The sequence below is a fragment of the Lissotriton vulgaris genome, chromosome 7 (genome assembly GCF_964263255.1).
Source record: "Lissotriton vulgaris chromosome 7, aLisVul1.2, whole genome shotgun sequence".
NCBI classification, from domain to species: Eukaryota; Metazoa; Chordata; class Amphibia; order Caudata; family Salamandridae; genus Lissotriton; species Lissotriton vulgaris.
The window spans coordinates 1,157,434,717-1,157,453,981 of record NC_141695.1 but is presented as its reverse complement, the minus strand read 5'-3'; the positions used below and the strand labels follow the sequence as shown (position 1 = coordinate 1,157,453,981).

Here is a 19,265-nt window from a genome sequence, read left to right as displayed (position 1 = left end):
TCCTGTGGGTCCACCTCCTCCGATATGTCACTGTCGTCCACCTCCCCCCTTTGTCGGTACTCCTTGTAGAGTTCCCAAAATGACTTCGGTCTACTCCTGGGCGGCAACAGCTCGCTGTACACTTCCGTCTGTGTGCAACAGTATTGGAGATCCCTGAGCCATCTCGCCTTTGTGGGGAGAGGACCACGCATCCAGCATGCAGCCACCACCCTCCTGGCCAGTAGTAACGCCACGTCCACCAATCTGCGCAGCGCAGGAGCCAACGGCTTGGAGAAGCCCAGTAGCGCGAGCGCCGGAGATCTCATCAGAGGTTCCCCTATAATTTGTTCCAATTCCGCGAAAACCTCCTCCCAATACGCACTCACTCCCGGGCACAGCCATGCCAAGTGTAGAAAATCGGCGGACCCAGTCCCGCAGCGTTCACACTCCGGGGAGCCACGTAGGCCATAGCGGTGTAACCGCTCTGGAGTATAGTACACTCTCTGCAGATATTTGAAGTGCACCAAGCGGTGTCTGCCATTGAGTGAGACCCTGCGAGCGTTGGCGCAGCAGTATTGCCACATGGCGTCGTCTATAGGGGATTGCAGATCTGCCTCCCACGCCGCTCTAGGGGTCGAAGTAGGGAATGTCTGATATGAAGGCCCAAGCCTGTGAACCGCTGAAATCAATTTGGCCGGTGTGTTCGTTCTGATGACGTACGTCAGTTCTGGGACCTCCTCAGGCTCCTGTAGTGCGGGGCCCAGTATTGCTCTGCAGGCCGACCGTATCCTGTGGTACAGAAACTTCTGCAGCAGCGATGGGGCCGGGGTGACGGGTGGGAGCTGCTCCCAGGTTTTCAGCGTACCATCCAAGAATAGGTCCCCCATGGTGTGCACTCCCAGGGCCTTCAGAGCCTCTACCACCCCCCTCTCCTTGAGCGGATCTAACCACAGGGCCCAGGATACCGACATCCGCGGGGAGTACAGCAAGGGGCACCCCCTTTCTCTCTGCAGAGCTCGCCACGCGTGGTTCGTTGCTTTAAGCGAGTCCATGCGCCCGATTGCCCGGTCCGTAGTGAGACAGATCGTGGCGGGTAAGGGAAGAGGATCAGCAAATAGCTTCTCCAGGATGAGGTGCGGAATGCGGGCATCCCCATGGACCCAGGAGTGTAAATGGGTCGCTTGCGCCACCTGGTAATAACGCTCCAGGTCCGGCGCCCCCAGGCCCCCCTTTTCACACGGGAGCATCAGTGTCTCCCATTTAACACGAGGTTGCTTCCCGCCCCAGGCAAGCTTAATCAGTACCTGGTTCAGGCGTCTAAAGAACGCTTTCGACAAGACCACCGGGATATTAACAAAGAGGAAGAGAAACCGGGGGAGTACCACCATCTTCATAAGGGCAATCCTGCCCATCAATGAGAGGGGGAGCTTGATCCAGGCATCCACATCCTCCTCAAGCTTGGTGAATGCGACCCCATAGTTATCGCGGATCAGGATCTCTGGGTCCGTGTGGAGACGGATGCCCAGGTATCTCACTGAGTCATCCGTCCACTGCAGAGGATATTCCATCTCGAATGGCTGCGTGACCGGGGTCAGGGGGAAAGCAATGGACTTATCCCAGTTCACTTTGAGTCCCGATAGCGCCCCAAAGCGTACCACCTCCCTGAGAATTGGAGCTAGGTTATTGACCGGGTCTCGAACGTACAGTAAGGTGTCATCTGCATAAGTTGAGATGCCAATCTTATATGTGGGGAAGCTGACACCCTCCAGGCTATGATATTCACGCATGGCGCACGCTAATGGCTCAGCAACCAATGCATACAGCAGGGGGGACAAGGGGCATCCCTGCCGGGTGCCCCTACCAATGAGTATCGGTGCCGAAACTCTGTCGCCGACACGCAGGCGGGCCGTAGGGTGGTGATAAAGAGCCCCAATTCTCTGAAGAAACGGCTCTCCCAGCCCCAGTTTGCGCAGGACCCTAATCATGAACGGCCATTCGACGGAGTCGAATGCCTTCTCCATGTCTAAGAATATTGCCAAGGCGGGGTTCTCCTGTTTCACATGCTGCATCGTCCCCAGCACCGTGCGGATGTTATAGGTTAGGTTCCTGCTGGGTACAAAGCCCGATTGTTCTGGCGCCACTAAGGTCGGGACCAGCAGCGCGAGCCTGTTGGAGAGGACCTTCGCGTAGAGCTTCGCATCCACGTTCAGCAAGCTGAGCGGACGGTACGACCCACAGTGGTCCAGGGGCTTCCCCGGTTTCGGGATCGTGACCAGCAACGCTTCCCGCATCGAGGTCGGCATTTCGCCCTCTTCGCAGATCGCGTCAAATAGGGTAAGCAAGTGTGGGAGCAAGAGGCCCTTGAAGGCTTTGTAAAAGCCTGCCGTTAGGCCGTCCGAGCCCGGGGCGCTCCCCGAGCGCATGCCACTCAGTGCATCCAGAATCTCGTCCTCATGAAAGGGGGCCATCAGGAATTCCCGGTCTGAATTCTTAAGGAACGGCATCGAGATGTAATCCAAGTAATCGTCTATCTCGGCTTCCGCACCTCCCGCCCTAGCTCGGTACAGGTCCGCATAGTATCTGCGGAACGTCTCTAATATTTGGTCCTCCTCGACCACTCGAGCGCCCTCCGGAGTCCGCAGTTCATCTATCACCAGTGGTTTACGGGACCCTTTGGCCATACGCGCCAGCAGAGCCCCCGGTCTCTCCCCCTCTCCAAAAGTTCGGGCCGTGGCATACTTCCCCATATAGAGAACTTCCCTATCCGCAAGCGCGTGGTATTCCGCTAGCGCGGGCGCTAGGTCTTGTCCCACCCCACCCCCCGGGTCCATCAGCTGTTCCCTCTCCAGGGCAGCTATCTTGCCCTCCAGCGCAGAGAGATCTCTTCTAATGGAGCGCAGGACACTGGAGTGTTTGGACATGGCTATTCCCCTAATATAGACCTTAAAGGCCTCCCACACGGTGAAGAAACTGTCTACTGAGTTAGTGTTGGTGGCGAAAAACCTTTCAATGTCTTCCGCTAGTTCCCCGCGGAAGGCGTCATCAAGAAGCGCGTAGGGCGGGAAACGCCAGGTATATGGCGGTATCTCCTTCCTAACAGTGGAGAGACTGAGCAATATCGGGGAGTGGTCCGACAGCGTGCGTGGGAGAACCGCACAGGAGCTGATGCCACCCAGCATTGAGGAGGAAGCGAGCCAGTAGTCTATCCTAGTGTGTATGTTGTGGTATGCGGAGTAGTGCGTGTAACCGCCCTGCGTAGGGTGCTTTTCCCGCCAAACATCCACCAGGTCCAGCTTCGTCATTTCCGCTTTCATGTAGATAGCTGACGCAACTGGCCGCCTTACTGGGCCCGCCGAGCGGTCCCTGTCTGGGTCAAACACAAAGTTGAAATCACCCCCCCATAACATTTTAGTGTGTGTGTGTGACCTACATGCAGCTGACAGTGCTGTATAAAACTCCGGGCTATCATGGTTAGGGCCATAAACATTTACCAGGAGCAGGTCCTGCCCCCTCCCCGTGCACCTAGCCACCACGTATCTGCCCTCAGAGTCCACAGTTAGTGGGGTAAGTTTCAGTCTCGAGGCAGGGTTAACCCAGGTGATTACACCGCGGGCGTGGGAAGTGAAACCCGCTACTGCTATATTTCCTACCAACCCTCTGACCTTTAGCATCCTACTTTGTACAGGCAGGTGTGTCTCTTGTAGCATGGCCACATCCACTCGATGCCTATTCAGGAAGCTCATCACCTTCCTCAGCTTCCTATGATCATTCAGCCCTCTCACGTTCCAAGTTAGGAGGGACAGCGCGCGCCTCGGTTGCGGGGCCCCAGACTCTACAGCAGCAGACATCTTAAATCACGGCACATCGTATTGACTCCTTCGGGAGATGTCGGACACCCAATCAGTACATCATCGCTCAAGGCAGGCAGACCTCCACCCTGCACATCCTCACACATCATTCGCCAGTTATCAACAGCAAACCACGGGCCCTCCGGTTCCCAAACAGCAAACCCCTCAACTTTCGCCCATCCACCCTCCCCCCTGACCCCGCCCCACCCACAGCTGACCACCCCCAACCCGGCCAGACAGCACCCCCCACAGTTCCCCATCAACACAAGTGCCCCAAAGTAGCGGGCAACACTAGTCCCAACTCCCTGGTGAGTTCCTCAGCCAAAAGCACAGGGGCAAAGCGTGCCGAAACTACGTAGTCACCACCAGTGGTGCAAAAGTTCACTTATCTCCAGTTCCGTCCCCCCGCATTGCCCTCCAGTGTTGTAGTACCTCAGACTGGATTCACCTGGCTCCCCCTCCGCCCCCCCACCCGTTTCAATCATATCCCAGTGATCACCACACTAGCTTACGTGAACGGGACCATGAACAACAATGCAGCAGGAATTATTGCGACGCGTCGCTTGCCGTCTCTCGGCCACTGTCTCTAGTCCAGGCCGCAGCCCATAACCGGGAGACTCCGCGTGCATTCATAGTACGTCACACAGCAATTACACTCTTACTGTGAATACAGTCGACCTGGCGTCTCAGTCCTGTTCCTCCATATTCGACATTTCCTCCGAGTCCTCCCCACGTCGCTGTCGGTGTTCCTTGGCCCAAGTTTTCAGTGATTTCTGCAGTTCCTTCGGGTCCGTAAAGAAGTACGATTTCCCGCCTGTGTTAATTCTCAATTTGGCCGGGTACAGCATCGCATAGTCTAGGCCCAGCTCGCGTAACTGCTTCTTATGCGGTATGAACTGGCGGCGTTCCTCCTGTACCTTGGCCGTGAAGTCAGGGTACAACGATATCTTCATGCCGTCCACCTGTAGTTGTCCTTTCTCCCTGGCCAGTCGCAGGGCTGTGTCCCTGTCCCTATAGTTTAGGAGCTTGGCAATTATGGGCCGGGGCGGCAGTCCGGGTTGGGGTTGAGGGCCCAGAGTGCGGTGTGCTCTCTCCACTATGAACATTGGGGAGAAGGCCTCCTCCCCAAGTAGCGTTTTCAGCAGGCGTTCCACATAGAGCTCCATCTTGCCTGTCTGCGTTGATTCCGCCACACCTGTTATGCGAATGTTCGATCTGCGGGAACGCGCTTCCAGGTCCTCGGCCTTATCGCGGATCACTTGGAGCAGCCTGCCGAATTGCCGACGGTCTTTGTCCCACTCGGTCTGTGCCTCCTCCGCTTCCGTGAGCCTCCGTTCTGCCATGTCTAGGCGTTCGGCGTGTTTGTCCACACGTTCCACCATGCGGTCCATGCGGTACGACAAATCATCGATCTTGGAGCCCACCGCCTCTATGCTGTTCTGAATGCCTTTCTCCATCGCCGCTAGCAACTCTCTAAGGTCCGCAGGGGTCGAGGACGCCGCGGCTCCTTTCGGGGAGGCATCCACCGCCTGTGACTCCGGCCCCTTCGTTTTCCGGCGGTCGAACGAGAGTTTCGCTTGTGTCGCATCATTTTTCCCCATGTTGGCGGTCCAGTACCCAAGCTGATCTCGCCCTGGAAATGTTCAGCGGTAGCCGCGGGCGTAGAGTAGTGCACACTCCGCAGTCCCCGCTAGTGAACCTAAAATGGCGGCCGCGTCGCGGGAGCGACCTCAGGAGTGCCCCTCGTGTCAGGGTGCGCCAGCCACCCAGAGCAATGTCTGGCCCCGATGGTGTACAAATGTCAGGGTCCCTGCGGACGTATCCTTCCTACCCCCGTACTTCCAGTTGGGCCTTGGTGGGCTCGCGGGTCCCCCCCCGTCACAGTATCAGCAGGATGCGTTCTCCGGCTCCTCCGGGTGTCGGGGCCGCACGTCAGGTGACGTCGTACGGGCCGCGCCACAGGGCAGGCCGCGGCTTCAGGCCTGGTCCGCACCTCTCTCCGTCGCCAATCTTGCGCGGGTCTTTACCCACTGCCACCGGCACTCCGGGTCACACAACCGGGTCAGGGGGCCTCCGGGGGTCACCAGGCACCGAACCCAGTCAATTCGGCATTAAGCAGGATAGTTTGAAGGATTTTTAAGGGGCTTCAGCGAAGAGCCGAAAGCTCACACGTCCGCCATCGACGCCGGCTAGCTCCGCCCCCCAGGGACACAGAGTTCTTGGCAAGTGTCAGCTACTCCTGTAGCGAAATCAGGTAGGGCTTGAGTCACGCTGGAAAACGCTGGATTCACAACCTCTGTGGCGAGCGGCACCCGCGAAGCAGGGGCCGCAAGAGGTTAAGTACACCTTGCAGGGGGCGGGGCACTGGGAGGGGGCGCGGCTCACGCGGGAAGAGGAAACAGCTGGTGTTACTAGCGCTGTGCCTCGCAGTCCCGGGGCCGCGCCTCTCACCTCCTCTGCGGCCTCACGTCTCCTCCCTCAGGGACACAGAGTTCTTGGCAAGTGTCAGCTACTCCTGTAGCGAAATCAGGTAGGGCTTGAGTCACGCTGGAAAACGCTGGATTCACAACCTCTGTGGCGAGCGGCCCCCGCGAAGCGGGGGCCGCGAGAGGTTAAGTACACCTTGCAGGGGGCGGGGCACTGGGAGGGGGCGCGGCTCACGCGGGAAGAGGAAACAGCTGGTGTTACTAGCGCTGTGCCTCGCAGTCCCGGGGCCGCGCCTCTCACCTCCTCTGCGGCCTCACGTCTCCTCCCTCAGGGACACAGAGTTCTTGGCAAGTGTCAGCTACTCCTGTAGCGAAATCAGGTAGGGCTTGAGTCACGCTGGAAAACGCTGGATTCACAACCTCTGTGGCGAGCGGTTAAAAAAAAGGATAAAACAATGCAATCAATTAGAATACATAGTAGTTAAAAATACTTCATTAACTTTTGCTATCCCATGACGATGGTCCTGCTCACTCTTAAAATTGTGTTCAAGTAGAGGCTCACTGTGCTGATGGTAAAACAGTTGTCTAAGGACCTAAGTTTATTATAGGCGTCTCTTGCTTTCCTTAGGCCCCAGGTTAACAGGAGGGGTTTTAAGATTTGTTGTCTAGAGTGGCTATATAAAGTGCAAAAAAAGAGTGCAGTGTATATTTGATTGGAATGATTTGTCATCACAAGGACACCGCCTTTTTACTCTCGCCCAGTCATTGCAATTCGGGAATGATACAAGTCTATAAAAGGTTTCCAGGCGGAAGTATGTCAGGAGCCTACGATGCTGTATAGGGTGATCTATTACAAGATACAACTGAGGGCCCCTCTGAGGTGTCACTTCATCGTGGCTCATGACAGATTTTTTATTCCTTTCACCCTTCCACCTTTGCAATTCCAAATGTTCCAGCAACATCTTTTTGAACGTGGATCGCGAGAGCTGTTCCAGAGAGGCTGGGTCGGTAAAATATTCAGGATGACCAATTTCACTGACAAAGTCCTTAATGTAACTAAGCCATTTAATATTTTGTCATCCCATCACAACTTAAGCAGTCCTCTATAATAGATCTATTCAATTCTGTGACAGGGTTGGTCCAGACATTATGCCAAATTAAAACTGGGGCTAGTTTTATAATGTCCGTGATGTAAATGAGAGCAACTTCGGCATGTAAGACATATATAGGAGTGCTCCTCGGTGTAGCAGTTATAAATCGCAGGAACCTATTCTCGATTCGCTGTATCGCCTCCACTTGCTGCCAGCCCCAAATGATTTGGTCGTAATGAGTTTAACAATGTTGCATGAAACGCAGTCTTCAGGAATTGTGAAAACACTGCCAGAGAAATATCAATGAATGTATGGAACTCAACAAATTGTTGTTGGGACGAAAAGTTGATTGATCAGTTTAAATCATTAGCACTTTAAATTAAATGACAAGTATTTATGAATTATGAGTACTGCAGTAACATGCATCATTAGTTGTGGCGATGCATGAACGAATTCTTATCAGTATGATTGTAATAGGGAATTAATTGGTACAAATTAATTTGAAATTTGGAATTTGATTTGGATTTGCAATATCTGAATATAAATGTGCATAAGGCTAAATATGGGACCTGCTGGACAATGTAAAGATCACTAGAGAGACATGTGGTGTTAGTTATTGCTTTCTATGGTAACATAACACATTTATACAAGAGCACTTAAGAGGGTGGCGCAGCAATGCGTGATCAAGGCCGTAAGTGGCGGCCGAAACACATTACGCTGTACAGCACATGGCAAACAAAATCGAAATTGGAGCACCAAAGTAAGTCTGTATCAATCTGTTTGGTGAGCAAATGCCCTACTGGATTGTCAGTGTGTGTAATATATGTACCACTGGAGTTATGAAATGATGCGATCCTGTGTTCTTACCCTTCTAGGTCCTGCATGCAGTGGTAAAGACATAGTGAATCTCACTACTCTTTCTTGACTTTTTTGGGGACTCCATTTTACTGCATGACCCGTTTTGCTTTACTAGTCTATGGTGGGTATATTTGTGCCTTTCTCTTCTCTTTAGTTCCGTATCTCTGTGTGGTTTTCTCTTTCTGACCCTAATCTGACCTTTCACCTCATTTCCTGGCTCCCCTAGTCATTCATTTCCTTTGCATATGAAGGTTACTGTTCCCTGCTGACCATTCATCAGTGTCTCTAGTTTCTTCTGCTCATTCATCTCGTCCTTGCTGCTGGTATCCCTGTCCTTGGCTCACCAACTTTAGATTGCTCATCCTAGCTCCATCTGAAATGCCCCTTGTTTCTCTGACGCATGATTTGAAGCAAATGATCTCCCGCGATTGAAGCAATTGTCTTAAGTGCAGAGCAACTACAGGTAGTTATGCTCTTAGAAGCGCCCACTACAATCAGAGGCTATGATGGTGGCTCTATCCATCAGAACATATTCTCTGGAAGAATTTCTGAATGAAGGAGCGTGCTGATGCTGCAGGCACGGTCTCCAGGCAGCGCATCACTAAGTGATCCATTTCTCTATACAGCCAGAGGTCCTGGGCACACAAGGGAACTAACCCTCTTTTTTCACAGTTCAGTGGCTCATCCCAAGTGACTCTATTTCTCGAAGTAGAAGAGTTCAATGGCACAATGCGAAGGACTCACCATGTAAGGAAGTCTCCCTGGTCTAACCCAGAAGGAGCACTTCTGCTTTTGTGAAAGAGAGGGATGCCTTTCCTTGATATGTTGGTATAACTTGGAAAGTGAGTCAACTCCCTCGAAATACTTCTAATCTCGCTCCTCTGATATTGTACAGCACGAAGAACACCTTCTCTTTTTGTAAGACAGTTCCATTGCTCACTCCAGGGCGGCATCATCTCTTTATGTGGACAACAGAAGGACTCATCACAAGAGACATCATCTGTCTATGTAGCACAGTTCGGTGGCACATTGCAAGAGGCACCACCTATCTGTGTCCCACATGGCACGCTCTGTTAAACAGGTACACCGCGTAGATCAGGGACTCCCTTCAGTAAGATATTCCGTTGAACATGCTGCAATATTAGGTAATAATAATAACTAAAACATCTAATTAAAATTCTGGAGTTGAACTGGGGATAACTGTTACAGAGATTACAAATATAGAAGTATTTGGAAAGTGGTCCTCAACTCTTACCTTCTGAGCTCAGCCATATATTTATGTATTACTTGCTCCTGGACTCTTGAGTTGGGTTCATTTAACAGACAACTGGAAATGATGCATATATTCCTCCATGACCATTTACCTTTATTCTGCTCCTGTCAGTTTGTCTTGCTTTCTACCATGTCTTTCTATGCTCAGGAATCAGATAAAAACTAAGGGGCAGATTTATCATTATTTTATCCAGCGTACCAAGCCACCTTGCTGCGCTGCATGAAAGGGAAAGTATTTTTTTGAAACAATGGTCCCTCACAACATACAACAATCACTGTAATTCACATAGAGATACAAGGATGTCTATGTTTACATGTCGAACTGGACTTAATCATTTAATGTGAACAATTACAAGATCAACATACAAGGGGGACATTTTACAACATAAAATTGGGAAAATTAAAGAGCTCAGGCATTGAGGTAGAGTGGTGTGGAATATACATTGTGGCACCATAGCACATATTGATAAAAAAAGAATAAGATTGTGTCAAGGTGTGAGAAGTAGATCACTTTTCGATTCCTTTAGCAAAATATTAGGATCATCATCAGGACATATCAATTGATGCCTGAGACAGAAGCCAAGTTAACGTAGCAAGCCCAATCAGGCAAGAAGGAGTGGAGTTAATTGCCTGACACGGAATCTCGGAATGGCTCTGAGGTGGTGCCCAGTGAATGACACAAGATCAAAGCTGGGTTGCTGCCGAGGTCAATCGGTGAACCGCGGCATGTCCAATCGGATGCGATAACTCAAGGGCCAGGGATCGGTTACCTCAGAAGTGAGTGGAGACCTTCGAAATTCCATCAGTGATGTTTTGTGAGAATTCACATTATTGAGGATCTGTGGAGAATGGCATGAAAGGGAAAGCGCAGGAACGCAACGTATTTAACATAATACGGCAAAATCTTGTCCTTTCCTTGCACGGGCGCACAATGTGCTGCCTAGCGCCAACACAGGCACCTTTGCGCCGTGGTTCAAGGGCATCTGCGTTGCAGACAGGATTGTTTTTGCGAGGCATTTTCCGATTTCTATGTGTACCGCAGAATGCAGAGCATATAGAAAGAGGGAAAAACAAGGGAAATAAAGATATTTCTCCTTGTTGGGGAGGCATAGCATTCGATGCAATCCCAGGTCTACCAGTAATGGTAAATCTGGGAATGCGCCAAAATCCAGGGGCGGATGAGTCGAAATACCCATGCTATACCCATGGCCTTGTCCCTGTGGCAGAGTAATGCAACACAGAGATTTGCACTGTGCTGCGTTACTCTACATTTATCAAACCAAGCTGGGCTTCGCAAGGTGGCCTTACATGGCTTGATAAATCTGACTTAGTAGTTGCATCACCCTTACTCCGCCTTGCGTGACGCATGGATAAATCTGCCCCTAAATTTTAGCGGCTGTGGTAGTTTTCTTTTCATATGGACAAAGAGTAGACTTCTTAGATCTCCAAAGCAGTAAAACTCCACTCACACTTATCATTGTCAGCAGCCAAGTTGGACTTTCTCTAATTATTGTGAAATTTTGAGGTAAGGTGGGGTCTCTTTTTAGTTTTATTCTCTCTATTTTTCACTTTTCTTTGTAAGAAACCGATTTTAACTCCCAAGACCATTTTTTCCCAGCATTTCCTCCATTCCATTTCTTCCACTTACTCTCTCATTTTATCCTTTGCTTTGGTTTTTGCATGCCTCCATTTTGCTCTCTCTGTATCTGGTCCTTCCCAGCATCCTGCCTCTCTCTGTTTCCTCTATGTACTTGGCATCCTTGCTGGATTACCCACGCTTCAACGAGTTAGTACCCTCGCCCTATCAAACAATTCACGTGTACTCTGGGTTGAGCTTAATTTGAATGTGGTTAAATTCAAATTCAAAGAGACTTTATTTCGGTTTGATTCAACCATAAAAGTACACAAGTCATTAAAAACAATTGTTTTAAAAATGCATGATCATCATTGGTAAAGTGCAAATGCAATAATATAATACCCTGTATACATTAATTCATTGATGGTCTAATACATTAATACAGTAACATTCATTGATCCAGGCAATTTCGCAGTCTAAGACACAATTTTAAAAATTCAGTCACTTGAAGAATACTGTTAGTATGCAATAATTGTAAGTATAACAAGGCTGGTCGGATCTGTTTAAAATTAAGTTTCTTTAAAAGAATTAAGTTTCTTTAATGTGGTTAATTTTTACTGAACACTGCAGTCAAAGAGGAAGACATCATTGTTCTAAAATTGAATATGTGGGCGTGGAGGACCCTAGGAAATCTGCATTACAGCGGCACGCTCAAACTCTGGGTGGAAGGGGAATGGTATTCATCTCATATTTATGATACAATGTGTCCCTCGAGATGTTTCAAAACAGCATTTAAAAAAGCAGTCAATAAGAAATGACTGACTCAAAAAGGGAGTTTGAGGTTAGAATTTAGGAACACCATGCCGTTTTATTACAATTTTAAAGACAAAATACCGAAATAGCAGATTCAGATGCACCAATATTCCCATTGAATTATATAGAATAATTTGCCTTAAAAGCCATCATATGCAGAATACTATAATAATAGGCAAACATCAGGAAAATGCTTAGTCTCAAATCTGCAGCAAAATCAGTAAGAGATAAACAAATCAGACAACATCCATAGTAAAGGTCAAAATAATTTCTGGATCATTCCCAAGTTCTTGAGTTTATAGTTTTCTTGCTAGGAGCTGCAAAGTCAGCATAGTATGATTATTGCTCCAACAAATCATTTTTTCAGAATTCTAATCCGTCACACCTTAGCACTAATCGAGTACAGGAATATTGATTCACCCCTTCTGGCCTTATGTCATCCATAGATAGAACAACTTAGTTATGTAGAAAACAGTGAAACATTGTGAATTCACATCTAGCTGCATGTACTATCAAGCGAGAAATATTAAACGTCATACAAACGTTATGATATGGCATCCATTTTGAAAAAGATGGCATCAAGGACTAACTGAGGACTAGTTAACCTTAGCCAGAAAAACACATTTTAACATTTCATAACAGGATAATTTCAATTGCACTAGCTCCATGTCAATATGCACATGCAAATTGAGTTGCAAACCAAGTAGTGTTAACATACATTTTTATTTAAACATACAAAAATCCCAACAGATGCAAACACAGTTCCAAGTAAAAATGAAGGGAGACATAATTGCACCTGACTAGAATAAAACATAAAGGGTTAACATAAATAAAAAAGCACAAAATATTTGTAGTTCAGACAATGCATAATTTTAGTCGGAGGTGGGGCCCACTGGCACTCGTTTAAGGCGACCAGACTTTAATTATCAAGATCAGACTGTTACACAGAACAAGCAAAGTGGAGGCAGAGAGGTGGGGGAAAAGGAGGAACAAAAGGACAGAAAAACAGTTACAACGAGAGAAAGCGGGGATGAAAAAACACTGCAAGCTGGATATAAAGTGTCGGGCAGTGTAGGATGGTGAATGAAAAGGGCATGAACTTGAATCAAGACTAGACAGTTTTAGTATCTGGCAACCCTGACATTCAAGAGTATTAGCAATGGACATCTGAAAAACTGCATGCCTCGGTACTTATTCTTGTATAAAATATTTCTCTAAATGCCAATGTTCCTTGTCGAGGTAAATTTGATCAGTTGTCTTTCTATGCCTTGGCATTTATACATCAGTGGCGGGTGCACGTAAGCACGATGGGGTGGTGGGGCGCAGGGGTGGGGGGGATGTCAACAGACGACGGAATAGGATTTATTTATTTAATTAATTTTCCCCGCCCCACTGCCCTTACCTGCACTGCCGCTGATGCATTAATAGTGTCACCGTGGGTCGTGCATTACATCTAATTAAGTGGAAGCTGGTTCCGCTGCTGTGATATATGTGTGAGCCGCCCTCTTCTGAGCTGTGTTTGATGATGCCTCAACCAAATGCTCCTCTGCACCTCCTGCCAGCCTGATATCTCTGGCACAATAATACTAACCCGGGGCAACTCCCCACCAGGCTGAGCAACTACTGTGCAGTGATGCCGCAGTCCCACTTACAGAAGGCTGCCACCTGAAACCACCCTACTGTCACCAGCTGGAACCCATGCAGGTCCGAATGAAACATAAAGACTGGCATGAAGCAGAGAGGCCTGTCATTCTCTGCCCTCCGGGTAGCTTGCACCTGGCAGACATTAGGATCTCTGCAGCGAGGGAAGAGGGCAGGACCAAAGGATACCCCTTAGCTGATCTACTTAATACTTGTTTTGTAAAATGATATGATATGTGAAGAAGCTCACCATGAGGTTGGAAAGCATCTTCAAGCCGGAACAATCCCTTTGTTGGCCTCAGACAGATAAACTTGTCCTGTGGAGCCATCAGGCAGTGCCAGAGGGGAGAGTCTGACAGGTCAGTATGTGGACTTATTTTGTGGCTGTTTGTGGACATGTTTAGGGGTCTGCTGGGCTGATTTTTATTGTGGGTTTTCTTGGGATTAAAACAAACATCGCCTGCCGCAAATTCTAGGCCACATAATCTTCCATGTATTGCAAAACATTTATACAACATGTCTTTACAAGTGAAAAACTGTCCCAAATTGCAAATATAGACTACTTTATCTTGCTAATTCACTAACGGGGGTGGCACTTTTATTTTGGTGCCCGGACCTATTTTCTGTCCCAGTCTGGTCCTGCTGATTATTGGTCCCCTGAGCGCAGCATAGTGACATGTGTGGTGGTTTACAAACCTGCACGCTTCTGCATGATGTACACCCTGGATAAATGCACAAATATTCGGCCCTGGTAGCAAAGCACAGTGGGTATCCACGGATGGCTTTATCATAGAATGCCCTTTAACACGCCTGGAATGGCGTCGTGTTGAAATTACATTTACTGCTTAACTGAAACGGTAACTGACCAGATCCACGAAAGCGCGCGCTCAGAACTGCAGCACAATTAGAAGGCGCATCGTTTTCCGCGTTAACGCCAAGTTGCTAGGCAACCATTGGTAGCCTAGAAAGACGGAAACATCCGCGAGCGTCGTATGCATGTCTTCTGCAAGCGTTTAAGCTCAGTTAGTCCATGACCTCTTTATGGTACCAGGATAAACAATTGGGTGGCTATTGGAGATTTACTTAAGTGCTTTCGTCTGCATCCAGAGTCTGTTATCATTGCTATAAACAAAACATGGGGTCGAGGGCTGAACAAAAGAATGGATCAGGAATAGCATAAAAAAAGCAGACAGCGTTTTGCAAAAAGAAAGAGAATGTACAATATGGGATCACGGCCAGGCTGGTTAAGGGGTACACAGCTCAACAAAAAGTAGACACATTGTGGAATTTCGAAACAATTGGCAGCCATAAGTATTCTTCCATTGCTAAAGCCCAGAGGCCCACAATGGCGGCTCTATCAACCCACTTATGAAGAAAGAAACAGTAGCTTCTTCAGCACACTTTGCAGGATTGCTTTCTTACCTCACATTGATATCAAGTTCCGCCATCACAGGCGATCAGCGCGGAGAGCGGGGATGTTGAAACCCATAGAAGACAGCTTGTTCTGCAAGGGAGAGAAGGCGGGTTAGAACCTCTCAGCATTGTTTATGTGATGCACTCAATATTGACTGGGTGGCCACCATGCAACACTTAGTACCCACAATTCCCCTGCAAACAGGAATACCATTCTTCTCACTCATCCCTCTAGATGGAACATGGGGTAAATTCCAGATGTAAATGAGGGGTTTATTTCATTAACTAGAACTTTCCTTCAAAATTGAAAATAGATATACCTCAGTGTAGCCCTTACTATTAGATATACTGAGGTGTGGGTGTGAACCATTCCATTCCAAGTACAGCTCTGAAAACTAGACATGGCTACTCCTCAAATTCCATCGGATTGTACCTATTCGTTAGACCCCATCCTCAAGATATAGTGATTATGTTATTTATTGGGGAGTTTTGATATACCGTTGGCCACGCCCAGTGCGGGGGAACTAAAGTGCAATACAAAGGTTAAATGCAAACAATGACATTGTTACACACATTTGCACATACATTACACACAATTGCAGAGCTAGTCACGGAATTCATGTGGTTGCCAAGCTACAGTGCAACAAAGTAACAACGGGGGACTGCTTTGGCAGGTTGGCCTGATGCAGAGATATAATTGCAGTCAATTCTGCAACAAGTTCTTCAGGGGTGGGCAACGTGAAGAATGACTGGGCTGATCTGAAATGCTAACAAAGGGATCATGGGTAAGCCTACATTTGCATATGGCTGTATGTACAGATCTGCTTAATTTCTAGTGTGAGATGAAGTAACCAAGTTGCTCTATGCAAATTTCAGTCTTCGAAAGACGTTGTGAAGTAAGAATTTTCTTCTGCAATGATGTAGACCGATCTCACTGGTTTTGCTAAGAACCCAGCACTGAGATGTAAAAAGCAGTAATGGAAACATAACCAAGCCTATACAAGGGTGAGTGAAATCAGCATGTTTCATATCGCGTGATCATGTGAAATTTCAGAAAAATTGCTTGATATTACATGAAATGCAAAACCGTTTTTTGGAACTATTTTTTAGCGAGAAAATCACTGGTGTGTCCATTATGAGAATATATGTTGTGCCACAAAGATTGAGGAAAAAACACAAGTGTGGCAAAGAACAGCCACTTGTATTCTTGTCATTCACATTGTTCTCATGCTAATTTTTTGCTGCTAGTGGAGCATATTTATGTAATAGTTACAACAGCGTACTTTCAGGAATCTTGAAATTACGGGAGATTACATTGGCATATTGGAAATTTCCAAAGGCCTATCATGTACCACATAACATGAGTGGAAGCTCTCTGAACGGAAAACAAAGCGAGCGAATCTGATGATTCGTAGCTTCTGAAAGTCCAGTAAGGCAAGGATAGAGGCAACCGTGCCAGGATATTCCTTGCAAGCTATGAGCACTTTCTAGTTGGCTGAAGGGATGCCCCAACCAGGCAGAAGCTACCAATCCCATCAAGGGTGGGTGATTACATGCACTTTATAATATGTGCTCATCCCTGGTTTGCTTGGCACTAAGCAGTAAGACTTAATTCAGAGGCAATGTGTAAATCAAAGACACAGCAGCCACTCGCAATAAATACACTGATTGTCACAAAAGAGACTTCACACAGGATGCATGTAAAAAATGTTTGTATTCAACACACATAATTAATATTTGTAACATGAACATCAGGTACTTTTGGGCATAAAACACATTTGGTAATATCACTAGTACTGTAAGGCCCACTCGTATTGTTATGATATCTAGAGTATACACACTGAGAACAATTCCTAACCTAACTCTCCTCCCTCCCCACAGAGAGAGAGCAACCTTATGTTATGTAACACGCTACTAGCCCAGGCCCACCCTGGCAAATCCTGTTAACACCCTGGGTCACAATGATATCAAAGGTATTTACATAAACAAAACAAGAACATTTTTTAGGAGCACCACAGGCCGGAGCAACGCAGGTTAACCCAATGTCAGATGTATTGTGCTTTTGGAACGAAATCAACATATAACGAGGCACCGCCGGCCAGTGTAATGAATCACAAGCGGTCCGCACACAATCACTCCCACTCACACACACTCACTCCAAACTGCTCTATAGTCAACAAGTATCCAGCATAGTCCATACGAAACACTCTTGTACACATACACACTCAGCACCCTAATGCAATGTCTCTGGTACCCAGCAGGTCAATGGGTAACACACTGCAGACTCTGTGGCCCCAGCCTCCCTCCACCCTCCAGTTCACTGTGATTGTCCTATTCACCCAGATGGAAGATAACCAACTCCGCAGCTGAAGTCAATTAGATTGGGTCTTTGGAAAGCAGAAGGGAATATGTAGCAACTTTTAATTAAGAGGTAGACATAAACAAGTGGAGTTTAGCAGCCACTTTGGAAGTTCACCCACAGGTCTCAAAACACAATAGAGTCACGCATGTCTCTCGAACCACTTCTGAACTGTCTCGGAATTGTACCTTCAACCCAGTCATTCTCTCTCTCTACTACCTAGCACCAAGATGTCTTCAGGAGGGGCCAGGTGTGGAGAGGGTTGTTGGTCCACCACAATGAGGGTCAAAAAGGGAAAGCCTGATGAAGGGGGAATAACTCAGGGGAGCCTCTCGATAGGGTGAGGCACCCCGATAAGTACACGACGATCAGGGTCATGCTCAGGCAATCCGGGCACAGCATCTAGTGCACATTGATATGAGTGACACCATCCACTTCAGATCTCAAAAACCATGAGTTGTAATTCCATACCTCCCTGGAAATTAGGCACTATGAATGGTGCACATTGATATGGCTTGCACCAGGCAATTCCGGTCATACATACGAAGACTTGTAAATTGTGTACCTCCCCGGGAAGGAGGCACCAAGTCCAATGCATGATGATCAGGTTGCAACAGACCAGTCAGCCATACAGGCACTAGTGCAGCAGAGCCACATGAGGTAGAATAAGGCACTGCTACTACAGGTACACCCCCACCTTCACGGGTTGCGCCTTGGGAGTCAGACATTGCATGCAATGATCATGCAGTCAGCGTGATGCCTGAGAGAGATGCGGCATGAATGACGAAGCAGGTTACCTTGGATTCAGCAACTGCGAATCCGCTCACCACCAACGAAAACACTTATGAGTGTCAGGTTCCTGCGATATGGGAACCACACTCCTTAGATGCGGGCAAGATTTCTGGGCTCCATACTAGACAATCCAGTCTCCAGGCACAAGTCTTAGTACCACGCTTACACCACGATACCCATTGGAATTTAGTAGATGATGTGGGCCCTTGAGAGGCCAGATGTCATGTACATGGTGTAGGTCCCTCACAGGAGATCTTTGATGTCCCTGAGATCCCTGAGAGAACAGGATGCCCACTGATGGGGCCCTTGGAGAGCACACTTAAGGGCGCCACACTTCAGCAGGTCTTCAGCCAAGGCCACCGACTATTCAAAGTGGGCACACTGTCCCCTTCAAGGGCAGTTCTCTTCCATGTGCATAACAGAGTCCTCTGGCAGTGTGCCCAATGCAGTCCAGTTCTCCAGTCCCATGTCCCCACAAGCATGACTACCCCTTTGCTAAAGGATGGCACCCGTAGTTATGCCACCATGTGTCTTTGGTGTTAGGGGCAGTTTAGAGGTTTCCCTTTGAACCACAGATGTCTCCCCCTAAATGGTATGCGTGTCTGCCATGGGGCTTGGAAAGTAGATCTAAATCTCTAGACCAAGTGTCAGAACCTCTCTAAATCTAAATACGGTATTTGTAAAGCTAGAACTACTCACCCCTAAGGGTTTCACTGTACTTGGGGTCATCAGGGAGATTAAGTGAGCTATTGCCCAGAGTCACATGGTACTGAGCTGAGCTGTTAACAGCACCGGGGATGGAACGGTGAGACCTGCGCTCCGGAGTCAGCAGCCCTGGCCGCTGCACCACACCTCTTCTTTTCTCTCTCCTATCCATTCCATCCGACCCTCAAATGGCAGAGGTTTGTCATCCCCATTGTATGTCCATAGTGTGGAAGAGGTGTGGTGCAGCGGCCAGGGTGCCTGACTCAGGGCCACGGGGTTCACTGTTCGATCGCCGGTGGCAGGTTAGCCCAGCACCAAGTGACTCTGGGCAATAGCTTGCTTAATCTTCCAGAGGACCCCCAGCCCCAGGACACCTCTTCGGAGGTAGCTGTGCGCTTTACAAATGTGGTATTATTATTATTATGGCTGTTGCTGGGTAATGCAGAGATGTGCTCCCTCAAACCCATGCATCTACTGGAGCCAGGCACTACA

The 19,265-nt window shown here is 48.3% G+C and overlaps 1 protein-coding gene across 2 annotated transcripts in view; it reads right to left on the bottom strand.

The window, feature by feature from the left end:
- Positions 1-19,265, bottom strand: part of HTR4 (5-hydroxytryptamine receptor 4) — a 1,457,781-nt gene that overhangs the window by 1,088,050 nt on the left and 350,466 nt on the right. For both annotated transcript variants that reach the window (XM_086931613.1, XM_086931612.1), the window contains exon 2: positions 14,927-15,008. In XM_086931613.1, coding sequence (XP_086787739.1) covers positions 14,927-14,952 — 26 coding nt within the window. In that variant the 5' untranslated portion in view covers positions 14,953-15,008. The remainder of the gene's footprint in view (positions 1-14,926; positions 15,009-19,265) is intronic.